The sequence below is a fragment of the Calliphora vicina genome, chromosome 2, assembly GCF_958450345.1.
Source record: "Calliphora vicina chromosome 2, idCalVici1.1, whole genome shotgun sequence".
NCBI lineage: Eukaryota > Metazoa > Arthropoda > Insecta > Diptera > Calliphoridae > Calliphora > Calliphora vicina.
In genome coordinates this window covers 33,025,323-33,045,935 of record NC_088781.1, presented here as the reverse complement: position 1 = coordinate 33,045,935, position 20,613 = coordinate 33,025,323, and the positions used below count along the sequence as shown (strand labels likewise).

General features: G+C 29.8%; 1 protein-coding gene across 1 annotated transcript in view; it reads left to right on the top strand.

Moving 5' to 3' along the window:
- Window positions 1-20,613, top strand: part of ft (cadherin-related tumor suppressor fat) — a 365,299-nt gene that overhangs the window by 273,109 nt on the left and 71,577 nt on the right. Inside the window, exon 2 of the mRNA XM_065501811.1 lies at window positions 15,158-15,466. Within this exon, the coding sequence (XP_065357883.1) occupies window positions 15,158-15,466 (309 nt within the window). The remainder of the gene's footprint in view (window positions 1-15,157; window positions 15,467-20,613) is intronic.

The following is a 20,613-nucleotide window of genomic DNA, read 5'->3' as shown; positions in this document are numbered from 1 at the left end:
TTTGTGTATGAAATGAACACATACTATGTCAATATTGAGTCAATCCCGCATATGAACAAATCGTTTAATGCTGGGTCATCTAGACGACGATGAATTGAATTGATGAAGTACAACAACCTAAATAAACTCAATTCTAATATAATTGCTTTTTGATGTATGTCTTCACTAAATTGAATCATCTTTCACAACTATAATCTTTAATAACACATTTTCTTTCATTTATTTAATTCATTTTGATCCATTTTGTTTTTATAATTAAATTACTTTTACCTTATCTCCACGTATACCAGTTTCTTTACAACATGTAAACAATCGGCATCGAAAAATGGACACCGTATGATGTCAAATTGACCCCAATCAATGTCAATTTTGCAACATCATTTTTCCTTAATGAATCATTTATATTTTACTACATGTTTTCAATACCCAGTAGACTTGACCTATAATTTAATGAATACGAATGGCAAATATTGTTGTACTAACACCTGCTGAAGAAGAGAAAGGGTTAAATGTTTGACATGGATAGTCATTTGGAAAAAAATAAATAGAAATAGAGAAGTATATGTGGCTCGTGATACTGCAGAAATAATAACGTAGAAATCGATCCTTGTGAAAAATCGATGAAACTCGAGAAAAAAATCTACACTAAAGAAACATATTTTATTTATGTTCCTCACGACAGATTTTAACCAATGACATTGAAATATCTAGAGCCATCATTTTAAAACACTCCGATTTCGGAATGGAATTTTCTCGATATATTAGTTTTTGACTTTAACAATTTTGTCTGTCAAATTCCACATAGTTATGCACTCTTCTATAGTTCACACTGACATTTCATTATGCACTAAATTTTTAAATACACTGTTCTTTAGATACGCAGCTGAAAGCTATAAAGTGCTTTAAGCACTTTATCGATGTTTAATGACCTTTAATATGTTCCTGGAAAATGTATTATGGATTCACAGGCCAAATTAAAAACCTTGATCTTGGATATGTTAATTGATATATTGATATACCGCTCTCATCGTACAAACAATTTGAACGGGGCTGCCTCCATGATTATACGCAGACTATATGGAGGCTTTAGACTACCTTTATAATTGCGAGGTGTGCAAAACATTGCACGTGATCATATAATAAAATCTGTTGGAATTTTCATAATGAAGAAGAATTAATACCACTGCCCGGTCGTGCCTGAGAATAGTTTTATTGTAACAGAAATTGTGCAGATGACTGAATTCATTTCCACTTCTTGACACCATACTACTCAGACACCATCCTATACAGCTGACTGCCTCTCTAACCTAAACTCCACCCAGCCTTGGTTCAGAAGAGATTGGTAATACTGGACACTTTCATACGTTTAACAGGATGACTTTGTTATTGACTGAAATTGGTAGGAGGATGGTTTAATTGATGGCTCAAATAAGTCGATTATAATATGTTTCGTTATCCATTATCCATTAGGATCTTAAGTAAAAGCACCATTTGCACTGCTCTTTTGTCATGTTCTCCATTGCGTTGGATCCATTGCGATAGTCCGAAGTGCAAAAAATCGTATGAAAAGCCCGGCCAACTAGCCAAATCGACATCAAATATCCTTGGCTCTAGGGTAATGCTCTGTATTTGGTGAGAGAAAAAGGGTCATATATATTATGAGCTGCTGGAATTTGGCCAGACAATCAAAGGGAACCTGTACCGAACGCAACTGATTCGTTTAAAGCGAGCATTGGCCGAAAAATGCCCATAATATGCGACTAGACATGAAAAAGCAATATTCCAGCATGTTAACACTCGGATACATGTTGCAATACCTAATAAAATCTATTTAGAATGAAGTGGTTGGGAAGTTTTGCATATTTGTTTCCATCAAAGCAGAACGTTCTCTCTGGGATACGTTTCATTTTGGAACAGAGTATCCGATATTGGCTTGATTCGTTCTTGGCCTCAAAAGATGAGCAGTTCTTTTGGCTTAGAATCCATATGTGTACAGAATTATGGGAAAAGGTCATGGCTGAGATATAAAAAAATTTCACGCCAATTTTTTTTCAAGAGACTTTTTTTCCGGCTAATTTTTTTAAAAAAAAATTTTCACCAAATTTTTGTCCAAGAAAAATTTTTTTTAACAAACATTTTTTAACCAACATTTTTTAACAAAATTTTTTTCATCAAAATTTTTTAACATTTTTTTACAAAATATTTTTTTAACAAAAAATTTTTTTTCACCAAAAATTAATTTTCTTACAGTAACTTTGGTAAATAGTACTTAAGATTCGACAAAACTGATTACAGCACTCTTTGTTTGGTTTGATTTCGTGCAAAACCTGTTTTCTTCGTTTAAACTCGGAAGCAATTTTCATAAATATAGCAATTTTTAAGATAACTAAGTGTGCTTTGAAAGCCCTCCAATCCACAGTAAAGACTATTTATTTCATCAATCTTTTGCCATGATTAGATAAAAATTATGGCAAACAATAGCTGTTTGATGGAGAAAACGTATGTGATAAATATCTCAATGGTATTTACAAGGAATCAACCTATGACCGTCAATATGCAATTGATGGGAAACTTATTATTCTTAGATAAATTGTATTGTAATAAAATATAAAACAAAAAAAAATAATTTTCAAAATCCCAAAAACAAAAGCAAATAAAGTTTGTTTCCTATGTCTTTTGTTTCACTTCATTAACGCCAGCTTTTTAGTCCTTTTTCGTTTTTTGTAAAATTTTGGTTTATTAAACAAATTTGTACAAAAAGACAGGTTTTATTACAAAAACCAAAAAAAAATATTTTCATTACTTATCATTAAAAAACCATTTGTAGCTTCGCCTGTTTGCTGCAGTTTTTCTTCATTTTTTTTTCAGCCACAGAGTTAAAATTTGAAATGAAATGCAATCATTAGTTTTGTCTTTCTCTCTTTATTTGTTGTTTCCAGCAGCAAACAACAATCACTTGCCAACCATCAGTAAAAAGATACTTACACACATCTGCACACACACATTAATAAACAATTATACGCATGTGAGTGTAATTGCACTCGTATGCATGTAAAAAAAATGTAGGCTTAGAATCATAAAACTACCACACTAATATTGAAATATAACTTAAGGCTATAAAAATGACGGTGTTGCACATTATTGTTATTAATAATAACTGACACTCATCTAATGTGCAACATCAACAAACTAAGAAATATACTTACTTACAGATATAAATAAAACTGAAAACAGTGGGGAAAAGATGCTCTAACAGCATCAGCAGAAGCAACTGGCAACAGAGTTAAAACACATTTTCATGATTACACTTGCATACAAATGTTTTAATAATTTTAGGAAGAAACGTTTTTTTTCTCAATGTTTGCATACATATCTAAACTAAAAGCAACTGACAAACTAAACATTAAACTCAATGTAATGTAGTTTTGCATACTTTTCAAAAATTCGTCTAAAAATTTCATAACTCTGTTGCACAGAGTTTCTTCATTTGTTTTCTAAGTATTTTTCAACTAATTGATTAAACTACAATGATTTTAAAACATGCAATGGCACCACCACCAAATTATTATTAGTTTTCCTGTGTTTGTGCAAAAAAACAAAATGTTTAAGAAAATCTTTATGGTGATTTCAAATTTGTGTTAAACTAAAAAATAAAATAAAATTTATGTCTGTACTCGTACATTTATTTATCTGTTGCTGTTTTGTTGCCAGCAACATGGGAATGTTTGTATGTTGTTGAGTGACAAGTTGGTTAACGCCCCTAAGTAATTTTTCAAATTAATACTTTGTGTGGTATTTCTTTTTTAGGGTTTTTTTTTGTTGGTATATTTGGTTAGTGTAGTTATTTTTATTATTTGTTGTTCTTGTATATTTAAAGGCCTCCCTTTTGTAGTTTATCGTCCTGTTCTAATTGATTTTTTTTTCGTTCGTTTATTCTCTTACCAAGTCTTTTCCAGTAGTGTGTTGGCTGGTGGTTTGTTTTTAATTTTTTTTTTTTTGGTTTAAGTCTCCTAAATTAATGGACACACACATGCTTTGTTGTGATTAAGTGGCCTAAATCAACGGTTTAATGTTGTAGAGTAATTTTTCATTGTGTTTTTTTTTCTTTTTTTGGTTGCTTACTGGCGTTGCAGCATCGTGTTTAAAGAAGTTGGTGTATTACATTGACATAAAATTGTATTTTTGGTTTGTGAATGAACAGCAAAAATTAGTTTTAAGGGGTTTTTCTGGAATTTATCAAAGTTTTTTTTTTTGGTTTTCATGTCAATTAACAAGCCAAAAAAAGCAAGATTTTTGGAGAAGCAATTTTTCTTGCAAAACTAAAATAAACGAGGTTGGTGTGATGTGTGCCAAAGTACGAAAGTATATTTGGAGAACTATGTGAATTCAACACGCACATTCGTATGTGCTATTTGTAGTGCAGAAATAACTCAATTGGTTACTGTATACATCCAATGTAATCTAGCGTGAAGACAGTTGTCAGTTAAGTATTCAAGGGAAAAAACAATGTAGCCCCACTTTTCCCTAAACTGTTGTTTTAATAAAATGAAAGGTGGGAGTGTCTGGTTTGGATTAAAAAAAATTAGTTCTTGGAAGTTTCCGGAACTGGATGAAAACATAAAATTTTTTGTCGAATGATAAACGATATATCAAAAAATTTCTTGTATGGGTTTCATGGGCGGTGGGCCTACCGAATATATTGAAACTCGGCATGCGTTATTTTTTTCTTACAAATTTCTTGATCTTTGCTTGGATAAAAAAAATTTTATGCGATAAAATCGATTTGGATTGCATGGGCGGTATGCGGAGGGCATTGTCGATTTTAGTAAAACTTAGCATGAGTTCTTTCTTTGTTTCAGAAAGTGTAGTTTATGCGTAAAAATGGATTTGGCGTAAGAATGGATTTTGGATTTGGGCAGTGGGCGCAGGGCGTTGGGCTTAGACGATTTTGATAAAATTTAATTTCTTTTCTTAATTAATTCCATACAATTCTCGGTGCCAAATTTCAATGCTCTACTACCACTACTTATAATTTCTGCACAGAAATGTATGAATCCGTCGCTCTGTGCGTTGACTACTTTGGACCAGCTATCGGACAGTCTCATTGTAATTCAAAAGGGTCAAATGACCCGCTGCTTAGAACATGATCGTGAATTATCTTTGAAATTGCGACATGTAGCTTGATTGTAAGGTTTAAATGGATGGATGGGCAGATGGACGGACATCACTTAATTAACTGAAGTGATCCGTAGCGTATTGGTATTGTGTTGGGACAATATCCCACTGTGGTGGTATAGGGTATAATTAACAATTAATGCTTAGAAATTAATTAGGCAGGAAAAGTGCAAGTTTCCCTAAAAAAACTTCGAAAAAAGATCAAAAATGTTAGAAGTATGACTTTATTGTTTAATAAAATATGAGTATTGTACTGCACCACACGAATAAATCTATATCGCATTTATAGCAGACCTTCCAGCTTCCCAAGAATATATTTTCATAGAAAAATTTGATACCAATGGCTTATGTGGCAATTTTTTTGTGCGAAAAATAAGTTCTTCTCTCAGAAATACTGGCAAAATTTATGGATAGGAAAGAAGGTTAAAATAAAATTTTGCTCACTAATTTTACATCTTGAATACAAAGAAATATTTGCAAATAATAAAAAATAGAAGAGGTTTTCTTTTTTTCATTTGAAACACATGTTATCTTGAGAGTCTTACAAAAACATAAAATTAAGCCAATTCTCCATGTGTTGCAATGAGGTGGTTACAGATTCTACCATAAGCGTTTTATGTCTATATCATGTTAACTTCCCAAAATCCTGTAAATACATTTTATATTTCGTTTCCTAAATTGATATCAATTAATTACGCACTACCTAACTGTACTTAAGTAACATGCCCAATTTAAAAATTCACTGTTTTTAAACAGTTTCTACTTGATTTCTAAATAATAACTTTACATTAATCCCGAAAACAATTCTACAAATTATTTCCGCCAGCAAACAATTAAATGCTGTAAATTTCAATTCCCCAAAATTTTACTTAAAACAGTTTAATCATTTATTCTTTTAAAATATAAAACTCTTGTTTGCTTAATAACAAAATCCACAGGACTTTTATTTTATAACATTGAACAAGTTTTAAAATAAATATTTTGAATATTTTTACCAAGAATATTCCATTAAAAAAACTGAAATAAAAAATACATTAAAATAAATGAGTTTCACACCATGTTCTCTACTTAAAAAAATATATGTATATGTATGTAAAATTATAAAAATTAAATCAGATTTAAAAAGACGTTAAGACACAAGGAGAAAAAAATGGCTTACACCACAGTACTAAAATATTCATACTAAACGTTGACCTACATTGTAAAACATAATATTAACAGCAATCAACACATTTCCAAAAACAAAGCAAAAAAAATATATATACAAAAAAAAAACAACACCAGCATAACACAAACTTTAACTTTAGTAACAACATGGCTTTAAAATGAGACTCATAACCCTCTCTAAACGCCAAATGTATGCCAATTTTGCCAAAGAGGTAAATAGTAATTTAAGGCTTTCAAAAACAAGGTGCTGTTAATGTGTTTGTATGTTTGAAAGAAATACAATAAAAAAGCTCATTTAAATTAGCATAAGGAAGCCGGTATTTGGAAAGATATTTTAAGAATATACCTACACTTATAGTAAGTACATTAACTTTTATTTAAAAACAAATATAAAATATTATTTTATAACAAAATTTATATTCCAAAGAATCTTGTTAGAAAATATATTTCATTTTCGTAATACCTAAGAAAAACGAATTAACCAAACATTAAAAATGTTTAATAAAGTAATTTAGTGTTTTTTTTTTACAAGCCACGACATAAAACTCCAGCACAAAATGATTGACATAATACTCGATTGTCAAAATGTCACCAAAAATTTTCAGGCTGCTTGTTATGGCTGTTGATATTTTAACGTTTTGGTTTTTTTTCCTGTCTTTTACTCTGTGTTTTTGCAACTTGTACAAACAGCTCTAATAGAGACACTTTTAAACCCAGACATTACCAGCTAAGAGGCCCCTCAATTTAACAAAAAACCAAATACCGCTATTCATTTAAAGTTGTATTAATTTCTTAATGCCCAGCTCTGCTGTTAAAATCATGATCAAGCATGTTTAGATAAGAAACTAACAACATTAAATAAAAAAAATAAATAAAATGTATAATATAAAATTTAGCACATAGATTACAATCTGCTAAAGCATAGATTGACTTCAAGGTTTTTATTACTTAGATTTCGTTGACGTTTAGTTATGTTGCAAAAAGGCGAAACAAAATTGATACAAAGACGTTAGTACCAAAAATACCAAAAAAAAAAATAAAACGGAATTATAAACATTTGTTTTTCATTGAATTAGTTGCATATTAAAGCATGCAACATTTGAAGATTTGTATCTTATTTGCTTTTCAGTCAAATCGACTAGTGTCATTTTAATGTCTTTTTTCGGTATTTTATTTAAAAAAATTAAATGTATGTTCGTTTTTTTCTGTTGTTTGAAGTCAAAATGTTAAATAATTCTTTATTATGTCGATTTATGATAATCTGTGTAGTCATAGAATGTTAAATGTGGGAAAATAATATTTATCATATTTTTTGGGGGCTTTACAAGTTATTAAATATTTAAAATATGGAAATATCTTTTACATTTTTTGGGAAAAAAATATTTAGTTTAATTACACATTTAGTTTGAAGGTAAAACAATGTTATTATGTTATGACTATTGTTTTTATTATAAAAAATATTTATCTTCTAAATTAGTGCACCGATTGATATATAATCTGCTTAGATCAAAGTTATAAATTAGTACTTTAGATTTCAGAAATTGTTTACTACCTTTCTATAAATCTTCTGACTATCGAACATAATCAGTTATTTAACTGTAAACAATACGAATGCCTACAAACTTCATAAAAAATTAGCAAATAAGAAAACACCAACAATAGATCAAGTGATCAGATTATAACATTATTATCCATTATTATTGACCAAGCAATATTTCAGGCATTTTATGAACGTAGAATCAATTTTAACACTTGTTATACACTCCACTAGTGTTTGGACTGATGTTCGTAACGCCCATAAATATTTGTTTAACGCCCACCTTAAACGCCCATCTTAACTCTGAAAGTAATTCTGAACGATGTACGTTCGGCAGGTTGGTGGTTATCCACGTAACCCTTTTGCTCAAAGTAAAGGTCGGAATTTTGAAAATATTTCGATAACATTTGAAACATGCAATTATTTCGGCCCAATGGTCTCAATTGGAAATGGTTTAAATCGTTCCACTATTTCACCTAGCTGTCTTACTTATAAAGATATCCACATAAATTCCTCCACAAAAAAAAGTTTTATATAAAACAAAATCACATTTAAAAATTTTATGAAGATCAATCCCTAATTGATCATATTTCCCATATAAAACCAACTTTAACGAGCATAAATCTCTTACCAAACATATTTCAACAGAAATAGGTTTTATAATTTTTTTAATTTCATGGCGATCAGTCCACAATTGGTCACAGCTCCTATACAAGGGCCACTTCTGAAAATCACATTAATATAAATTTCTCAAAAATGTTGGCATCCAAATAAAATTCAACACAAATAAGATTTGAAGCTACGAAAATCATTCTTTCTAATTTCATGACGATGGGTATGGGATTAGTCCTAGCTCTCATGAGGGGACTACTTATATAAATAACTCACAAAAAAAAAAATTCAAATTTAAAAATACCTTTAAGTAAAAATTGTAAAAGAAGACAATAAGTAGATTAGAAAGATGAAGAAACGTGACCGTGCAAAAGTGTCCTTTTCCATGAAAGAAACATATCCAGAAAGTCATGATCTAGATCATTCGCATCATCTCACAAAATAGTATAATCATCTTGACACAAAAAAGACGTAATCGACATAAATACCCGTTATATTGAAAATATTTGAAATGAAATAAATGCAATGTATAGTTAAGAAGTAACAGCGCATAAATACTAAATTTCACGGTAATACTTAGACTTCAACCATGGATATTTAAAAAAAAACCTTCTCCTGTAAAATTTGGTTTTTGGCACTTACGTCTTTTTGACTTTTATGACTCGATATGTTAAATCAGACTTTAGAACACTTTAAGGTGACCATTCCTTTTCCGCATTTAAAAGAGAAGAATTTCCATCATTTTAACCATATACATATTTGCGTAGAAACATTTGGTAACAATTATACTGTGCAGCAAGAAATTTTTCCGTACAGGAAAAGTTCTTATGAAAACAATGTTTTCTTTGGGAAAGATTGCTTTAAGAATGTATTTATTTCATCCTGTAATAATCACATTGATTCAACTATATTTTAGTCGGATTTATAATGAAACGGTAAAGTTAAATAAAGGCCCTAATTTTGTAAATCACGTCACCAAGGTGATATTTATGTTGAAAGCAAAAACAAAATTTCAAAAATTTTAAAAATTTGTTTCTGTTTTATATACAAATTGTAAACAGAACAAATGCACCAAAATTCAGGCATTAATTTGCCTCTCATAATTTGAAAACTATCAGCCATATGCATGAAAATTTAAAAAAGGTTTATAAACCAATTATAGGAAAATTTTCATAAAGTTGTATTCATAAACGATTGATAGCTTAAAATACCTTTGATAAACAATTTTTAAATGTACAAATTTTAAAGTAGGTTCGACCCTACTATAAACCTACTTTAAGGAATTATTTTTACTTTTTATCTTAAAAAAGAAGATATTAAAGATAAATTTGGAATAATATACGATACTATTGCAATTGCTAAACATAATTTCCACTCCACTGGCGAATAAGTTCCATTTTAATAGTATATGATTTTGTTTAATATTCCTCCGGCAGTGAACAACATGAGGTTCACAAGTTAGTTTTATTGGCATTTTTGTCATTTACATTTAACGTGCAAGGCCATATAGTAATAAAATGTGTAAACATTGTGGAAGAAGGTCCACACAATCTAATATACCCACTCCGGAATTAAAACTATGTGTTTCCACATAGAAATTCATTAAATTTTGTTAAAATTTAACAAAATATCAATAAAAATAAATTAATAAAACAAATTATAAAACAGTGATGCTTATTTTATCACAGAATATTCGTCATTCGAATACTTTTAATAATAATTGAAATGACCTATATAAAAATGTTTGTACATTAATATATTTTAACTTAATATAAATTTACTAGAATCAAATATAGATTTTTTTACTAAAAATTAGTTGTTATCTTCAAAAATGTATTATTACTAAAAACAATCAATGAAAAAAAGAAAATTAACGAATATTTTATCCTAATTGAAAGCAACACTTACAACGAAAAAGGGGAAATAATTGAGAAGCATTGCCAGCTTAGACAAAAATCAGTACATTAGTTATTGTGCCTTTAACAAACGTTTATGAATACAATACTTTTATAACTGATTTTTAAAGCTAAAGTGTTCGTTAACAAAATTGTGTTTTTTTATGCATATAGCCATGATAAAAATATAGAAGGTAGTTTCAATCAAAATTTTTTTTTTAAAATAAGGTTTTTTGAAGTTTCCTTTTTTTGTAAGCATTATAAAAAGCGTTGCCACATTCCAAAAAATGATTATGATTTTCGAGAATTTTTTTACAAAAAATGTGTAATTTAATTTATTATTTAAATAAAAATGTATTATGTTGTGTTGGGAGTTATTGATTCAATTCCTAACGTTCGATTACTTATTAAAACACGTTGACTATTTTTATATGTATGCATTTTCTTCATTTTTATATTACTATGTAAATATTTTATATCTTTTAAATGGAGGTTTAATTATAAGAGACAAGTAGCACACGGAAGAATGTATTTTCAAGATCTAGCCGAGCACTCTCAGAAAATATAAAAAGTCTTTGAAATCGGATGGAAAACAAAAAATGGCACGCGTTTAACAAATTTACATGTCGATGGTGTCCTACTTTGGGTCCCATAGCGCCGCCATTGAAGTATTTGTGGGGTTCATTTTCAAATCTTAAACTCGAATATTCCTTGGGTACGCCGTTTAGAAATACGAGATTTATTTTCAAATAATTTCGATTCTACTCAAGTGTGCATAGTTAATGGATAATGATCGGTAATAATCGGTGATATATATCCCAAAATATGTTTACATAATAAATAGTATTTTGAAGTTACCTTGTGTTCATTGGGAAAGCATTCATATCCAATCTCACACGCTTTGTTTTAACTGAAATATTACTTTTAACTAAATGGTCGGAGCACACCATTGGCTGTTTTGGCAAATCTTCTTCGCAAGCTTTACATATATCCATAAACTGTTGTTGTTGTTGGGTAAATATTTTTTCTATTTTTTTAATAATTTTCAAATTAATGAAAATTATGTATTCCCAAAGGGAAAATTTTAAATTGATATGGCATTACTATTTTAACGAAAACGTCAAAATCCTTAAGCATGTCAGACGTAGAATTTTAAAAAATAAAGAGAGAATGAAACTACCTTCTATTTTTCTACTATGCATATAGCCGTATGTGTATAAAATAAAAACAAATTTTTAAAATTTTTGAAATTTTGTTTTTGCTACCACAATGGTGACGTGATTTACAAAATTAGGACCAAAATATTTTTTTAAAATTTTTTATGTTTCTTGTTTCGATTTTCAATTATTACAGAAAATATTAAAAAAAAAAATTTAACTTTTTTTTTAAATATTCCAGAAAAGATTTAATTTTTTTTATTTTTTTTTTATTTAAAAATGTTTTGTAAAATATGAGCAATATAAAAATTCGTAAAAAATGCATGCAACATATTTACGGAACCATGTCTATTTTCAAAATTTTACCTCTAGCAAAAAAATGGGTAAAATGGGCAACTGCACATTTTTGTATTAGGTAAAGGAATAATCAAAAAACTTATTTTTAAAATATGGTAAATATAGAAATTTATAGTTTTTTTACTAGCTGTCTCGGCAAACATTGTTCTGCCATACAAATTATTTCTAGTGAATATTTTGGTTCCAGCGGTATGAAAGATACTCCAAGACCTATTCTCATACTTACCAATTATATATACACAATTTCATAAAAGTCGCCGTTTCGTTCCGTTTGAATTATTTGGATATTTTGCTAAAATAAAATTACTTAAATCGCGATTAAAAAATTTGGAAATTTGGGGTAGATTTTCCATCAAAGTTGAGAACCTTCTGAACCAAAAATCGGATTGTAAGCATATTTGAAATTGTTTGACAATTTCCTGTAAAATAGGTTTTTTCAATATTTTTTAGGGGCACATGCAATTTTTTATTTTTGCACCTCATTTGTTCTACGGGCGCCACTAGGTGGACTTCAATGAAAATAACAACTAATATGTGAAAAAGGCAGACATCGAACATAAAACGAACAGTGTCGATATATCAAAATATATTTGGTCATAATAATAAGTCTTTCATCATTGAAAAACTCACACCGCAATAACCGCTCAAAATTATTCAGCTGTGTTACGAAAATCAGCGTTCTGTAAAGTTAAAAGTCTGCGTCGATAAACCAGCGAGGATTCTAGACTTCCAAGCAGAAAAAAAATATATATAATATAAATCCATGATTGTATCAACCATATATATGGTTACAGTAAACAAGTATATATTTGTGACAACCATATTTATGATGAATAATTTTATCATAATATGTATGTTGTTCTCAGATTATGATATCCATAAGCCGAGAACAACATAATATGGTAAGTCCTTCATTATATAAATAGTTGTCACAAACATATATTTATTCACTGTTACCATATATATGGTTGATACAATCATATGAATCGTAAATTAACCATATTATGGTTACCACAATCATGCAAATAGTTAATGTGACTATAATATTGTTACAAAAACTTGTAACAATATTGAAATGGTTACAGTAAACATGCACAACTATATTTTTTCTCTGCGTGTGGTATCCAACATGGAAGGCCGTTTAATATAGCTGACTTTGATCTGATAATATAATTTCTAATGTGTGGTGTGATCATATAAAAAGTGAGTCCTATATTGAATGGTTGTGAGAAGCCAGCAATCATTTGAGGAGTTTAGAAGCAAAGTCAGTTATCTCCAAATTTGCGATGTTTAGTAATGCAACCTAGTTATATTTGATAAATCTTGTGATCAGTTAATATGCCAATGTAATTTCATAATATATATACTTTTTTAGCGATGAATATTTCGGACGTTACAAAAGAAATAACAAAATCAATATACCCCATCATGTGGATATGAAAACAATTAAGCATAAAATTTCAATAAAACTACATTTGGAGATCTAAAATATCACTGTATTCAAACAAATGTACCTAAAATGACCACTAAAACAATCATTGGGTAGTTTTTAGCCCATAAACATCTCAAATTCATTTTATCAAATTGTTATTGTTTTCTTCCTAAAAAATCTCTTTACCTTTAAAAAAGTTTGTTGCTTAACTCTTTTGTTTTAATAGTTCTTACATGACAAATGTCCTACAATTTACATTTCTACTATTGCGAAATTCTATTAAAGGTGTATAGTTATTTTAAACACAAATTCATTAGGTTCCCTTAAAATATACACACAAAAATAATTTTGTCCACAAACAACCATTGTCAATCATTTGTTTGAAAGACAGCAAATGATAAATAAAAAGACAAAATACCACACAGACAAAACATTAAATTTTGCAAAAAAAAAAGAGAATAAAAAAACAACTAATATATTTATGTTTATAATAAAAAGACAATTTTACCACACATTTACCTAAAAAAAAATCAGCAATAAATACAACTTATACGCATGCTAGCAGTGTGTGGAGTAGAGTAGCAAAGTTGTGGAAGTATGTAGTTACAAATGACGCATTATACGCATGCAGCTGTATAAATGGAGTGTTATTTTTAAGAAAAAAAAAAATAAACGGCAGCATTTGTAACAAAAATACAAAAACAACAGACAGCGGTATACATGGAGCAAATGTAGCGTGGTACTCGTAAGAGCATTAGTTTAATAGTTACAAATGTGGTTTAGTTGGTTGAAAGCTAAACGAACATGAATATTTTAATATTTCTGTTTTCTTTTTTTGTTTTTCTTTAATATAAATTTATCTATATTTTTGCAGTTAGACACATGGCATCCATATATAACAAATACGACAAAAATAAAAGTTGTTATTTCCTTTTAAAGGCTTTTTTTGTATTAGATTTTCTCGAAACGTTATTGTAACTGCTGTTGTTTTTGTTGTGTCGTTCGATGTGTTCCACAAATATAAAAAAAACTGAAAACGTTAAAGCTGTAATTATATTATTACTTCAATAACAATTTTCAACATAAGTTATGTGATACATACATTCAATAATGTTGATGTTTCTGTTGCTATTGCTGTTGCTTCTCCTGATGATGATGACGACGACAATGATGTGGACAACAACAAACGACAACAATGATGATGTATCACTCAGTTAAGGCGCTGTCTATGGTGGCTACTGCAAGTACGTGCCCCTTATAAACCAAAAAAAAAAACAGATGGACAATCAAACAAACCAAACAGCCAGCCAAACGTAGCAACATAGCTACATTTTGATGTTACACTCTTAAAGTTTTCTTTTTCTTTCAAAGTACTTGCAACTTTTCAAAATCACTCTGCAAAAAAAGAGCAAAAATAAAAGTAACAAACCATCCCATCATATGTATGGACCATCATACCTAACTTCACTCACTTACTTACAATATTGTTGTGGTTGTTTATTTTTTGTTTTTTTTTATACTCTACTTATATTGTGTTTTTGGTGTTGTGTGGCATGATGGACAACATCACTTTTGATGCCTTGTGTTAAGCTGTTGAGCAGAAGTTGCTACAAAAAACCGATTGTTGTGTGATTTTACAGTTGATAGCATTTAACGTTTTTTTTTATGTATAATTGAATTAAAAAAATATGGTTGGGACACAAGCTTTTACTTAATGTTTGCAGATGTTGTATTTTTTTTTCATATATTTATAATAAGTTTATTGAAAATCATAAAAAAATAATTTAATGTTTATGTTTTATTTATCTTTTTGTTTTCATTGCAGCTTAAAGTTATGATATTGGATAAAAACGATAGTCCTCCTGTTTTTCGGGATTTACCTTTGTCGTTTAATGTGAGTGAGGACTTAACAGCTGGTCATCTAATTGCTACCATACGTGCTTCAGATCCAGATACTTTGGGCTCTTTGACATTCTCTCTGGTGAATGGAGATGATAGTAAATTTTTTCTGGAGCGTGATACGGGTAAACTGCGTTTAAAGGAGGCTTTGGATCGTGAGATTAAAGAGAGTTATAAGTTGAGAGTTCGTGTTAGTGATGGGGTGCAGCATACAGAAACTGTTGTGGAAATAATGGTAAGTTGTAGTTGTTTTATATAAAAATATAAAATATTTTTAGATGTTTTTGTAAAATCTCTAGATTTAGAGTTTTATTTAATTACAGCCTTGAAAAATGTGGTACCACTAAAACATCTTACACCCATATGATTTCTCATAGAAATGGTGACAAATAAAATCACTGATTAAAAAACTTATTATAAAATCGTCTTTAATGGAGCTACTTTGCTCGTTAACTCAAATATGAAACTAGTTCCAAAAATGACAACTAGAACTTATTTTTCAACTACTACAGTTTATTCAATATATTCAAATTTAACCAACCTGGCCTTTGATTTTGCTCAGTCGTTTGCTTTTAAATTTTTTCTTTAAACAGATAAATCCGCAGGGAAGAGCTAGTATATTGTGAATGTTATAATTTAATTTTAAAGCTTTTAACATCTTTTCTCATATAATAAATTAAATTTGTAAAATTGCACAAGCAAAAAAACAATAAAAATAAATTATTTATTTACAAAATAACCACAATTTATTCATTAAACACACATTTATTTCCCTAAATGAAGTGCAAAGTGTGAATAATGTAACCTTAATAAATTTACAATAAAACTTTTTAAAAAAAGCCAACAGAAAACACAAAAATAAGCTACAAATTCCATTAATATTTAACAAAATACCCATCAAAACAAAATTGCGAAATTCGTACAACAATTCAACAATAATAAAAAAAAGAAAAGCAAAACATAACTTTTAAATGAAATTAAACTGAAAATAACATTAACTCAAGGTAGATTTTAAGCAGAAATCACATAAATTTCAATTTGGTTTCATCTTGTATTTATGGTGTTAAAAATGGTTTTTATTTTGCGCCAATACACCTCAGACTTACGGAGTTTGCAAAAAAAAAATACAAATCTGTAGAAGAGTGTGTCACATAAACAAAAAATTAAATTCAGTTTTTTTTTTTTTGGTTTTTTGTTTGGTCTTTTGGTTTGTGTGCCAAAATCCTTTAATTTTATACGGCTTTTTGTGTAGTACGGTTTAACATGTAAACTATACAAAAGACCTTGAACAATTTTTTGAAAAGAAATAAAGTGCAAAAAAATAAAAGCAACAACAACAACATCAACATCATAAACAACAAAAGGAATATGAGTATTTAAATACCACAAAGAGAAGAGACATCCTTTAAATAAGAAATAATAAAATATTGGAAATGTATTAAAGTTGTATGTTTAACACTTATGAATCATGCATGCATAAGAGTACACACAGGCCCATAGTGTTTAACACACATACATGTATATTAGTGTATGTGTGTTTGTATGTATGAAATAACTCTTTTATTTGTTTAGATGAGTAGATGAAACGTAACGTTTTGCTAAGTGGACATGTTATGAACACTTCAGTTGGCAGCTCCAACACTATGTCGAGTTTTACATACCAATAATATTACCATAACATGTTGTAGGTTAAAACATGGCAAATTTGTTGAAAATTAATCATACGTTTGCTGTGGTCGAATCTAAGGATGCCCTACGAAGGTTTTCATGTTATCATCATCATGTATGTACTAAAATAGTGGCCGGAAGAATTGGGACATTTTGCTAAATGTATTGTAATGTTGCATAAAACACTTATTCTATCTCTGTTTTTGAGACACAATCTTCAATTTGTCTCACTTTTGAAAATTTTTGATTTTAATAGTTTTCAATATTCAGCGATGATATCTGCATATTTTTTCCTTTATAATGTTACTCGCATTCGTCGGTACTAAGTTGAAAAAGAAGAGCCTCGAGTGTATTTGCGACTGGAGACAAAAGGAAGATCAGAAGATAAGATTCTTACATAATTCGGATCTACTCGTCTTGCCAAGATGCTTCAATGTATTGTCATAGGCTTTGTTTATGACCCTATTATCCTTCTTTGAAGGGTTGGAGATAGACTGAGCTTTAGATAACAACTTGTCAACTCCTTAACATAAATTAAGGATAATTTAACCATATTTTGCTTAAGTAAGACCTTTTGTTATTTGGTTTCAGATACGCCATTATGTCTTGGAAAATGTTGAAACTCCTAGGTTTTCAAGAAAGAATCTGTGAAAGTTTTTAGTGATCCAGGCAAAATTTTGGTCTCTCCCAAAGTTCAGTTGGATTTACAGTTTCCCTATTTCAGCTTTAAATGATCTAACCATCTTTCGCTTAAGAAATTTGTATTTTCTTATTTATTTATTCGTTCTTTTATTTTCAACAATCTAGCCGTTTATCAATTTCTACTTAAATAATTCTATGGTTCCTACAGGACTTTTTACTGAATATTTTGGTTTCATTTAACCCCAAATATTGAAACCTCTCAGCATGTTCTTTATGATATTACTGCTTTAGAGTCTTGCATATAGAAGCATCTCGGAAAAGCTTTAATGGTGCTGGACGATATTTTTGGTCTATCACTCTCTATCTCACAAATATTTTGAAGATAAGGGCTGCACAAAAGCCTCTCTCATAATAATCGTAGGATGATATCCTACATCACAATCTACTTTCTTTTCGATGATAGTCGTACGTTCAGCAATTAGATACGTTGAAATCTTTTGATCGATACAGTCCGAGATTAAGGATAAACCTATAACCAGAAACATATATTCTCCAGGTTACACAGTTGATCACTTCTGAGCTCTTCAAGGTTTGATTTTATGAGGATAAGGCAAAAATTTACATCGTTTAACGATTATGGTTAGATTAGTCTAATTACAAAGATGGAACGGCCCACTAGGTTTTCATCAGGATGCTCCAAAATGTATGTGACATTTCTAATTAAGTAAAAAAGTCCCGGCCTATAGGTAAAAGCATGAATTCACATCGATTGTAATGATTATGATTAGATTAGTATAATTCCTAATAAGCTACTGCTCATGAGGTTCAACAGAACTACGCAAAATGTTTGTGTCATTTCTAATGGTAGCATGGTGTAGTGGTTAATGTGCTTGCCTACAAAACCAAGCAACCCAGGTTCTATCCCTAGTAGAGGACGAAACATTTTCATCATGGTTTTCAAGTTTTTAAAATTAACCCCCATCTAAACAATACATCCAAGAAGCCCCGTGACCTCCCCTCCCCCTGGAAAAGTGGATAATGTCATGGTAAAGGTCAGGCGGCTCGCCACCCCCTGGGAAAAAGGTAGGAATCAAAGAATTAGCAAGGTTCCCCACCGCTACATCAAATACTCAGAGGGCGTTGTTTCTAGGCAACGACAGATGTCAGCCCCATTATCCTAGACCAGCTACAGCAGACCAATCATATACTAAGTTGGAACAACAACCGATTAACGAAACTGATACAAGTTAAAAATAACAATAGACTGGATCTTATGACAACATCGTACATGTATCCTTGGACCCCGATCTACTTAGCAGGAACAACAACCATTTAACGAAAACTGATACAAAATAACAAAAAGACTGGATCTAATGGCAACATCGTACATGGAGACACACGATAATCCAATAACTAGGACAGTAAAATCTCGGAAATACGCGAAAATATACTACAACAAATCGTAAGATGGAGATGGTTTGTGGAAGCCAAGAGGGATAATGGGGAAAAATGGTAGCGACTATGATTTAATACATGTGACGATTATGGTTAGATTGGTCTAAATTCAAAGAAGTTAGATCGAGGTTCACAGCAGGACTCACTATGATTATGTGCCATTTCTAATTGTGTCAAAAGATTCTTCAATTTTTCAAGCTCAATCTTAGTTTTCCCTTTATGATGTTGATGAATTTGATAATATGCTTATGGTGCTGTATTTCGCTATACAAATATGTCGACTAGATTTACAAAATGTCTCTCTGGATCCACTCTATCCAAATTTCGTACAATTGGTCAAAAACGGAAAAAGGACTGAGAGCTCAATGTCATTTTTTCCTAATCAACTGTATTAGAATCATCTAGAGATTGAGTGCAAGACGACTTGAATACGATACCTCTATTTAGCTTCTGGGCAGTATTTTCGAAAAACGTTGTATGAGCAATAACTATAAAGACTAGAGATAATGTAGAGTTGTGTGTGCCTTGGATCCCAGTCCCCAAGATCTTATCTTGATCCATGAATCTATACTGAATACTATAACATGACTTCGATTAGGAGACTGAAAGAAATGGAAAACTATCATTTAGTTAAATAGTAGAAAATATTCCAAAATTCTTTCTTATAGGGTGTTTTGATTAAAAAATACAACTTTAGCGCTTATTCTTTCATACAGCTTTTCGGCAAGTTTTTTTTTCAAATTTTCGGAATATATATTTTTTTTTAAACACAAAAATATTTAAAATATTAACACCACAAGCACCAGAACTTATTTATTTTGGTTGCTGCTAAAGTGTTATTTGTAGGTTGATGCTTTTTATAAACTTTTTTATTATACACCTTAAACAGAGCTGACTACAAACGTACATATATAAATATGTACGAATATAAATAAGTAAATGTGTTTGTGCATTTTTGTAATCCATATTCTGATTTTATCACAATAAAAGCATCTTTACTTTGCTTGAATGTTTTCGTTTATTTTTTGTACATTTTTCTCTTATTTTATTTTTTTTTTGCCAACAGCCATCTCGATTTGACCAAGAAACGTCTGATCATTCCACTAAGCGAGAGTTGATTTTTATATTAAATACCGGCTTTTTGTATACTAGTTATATTTTAAAATGTGTCCAGAATGTTGTGTGTTGGTTTTTTTTATATTTTCGGACTCCGCATACAATACTTCTTAGCTAGTAGGGGGCGCATAAAATGTTATGGTTGTTGGATGCTGCTGAAAGTTTTTTTCCAGCTTTTTGTGAAGTATAGAGTGAAGGTGAGTGTGTCTGTAGTAAAAACAAAATCATTATAATGAAATAAAGTAAAAAAAGGGAAGCGCATTGAAGTAATCATTGAGGCGTTTTTATTTAACACGTTGCAAGCTATCAAATTACCAAAAAACAGCATACATATAACAACAATGAAGCAGTATCCAGGAAAAGATCATATGAAATATAAGAAAAAATTAAAAAAAATAAAAATATATATAAACACTCTTTAAAAAATGACAGTTTCAAAGCAAATGAATTGAAGAGCGTAATGAAATACCTTAGTTTAGCAGAAAACTAGTTCAGTTGTCT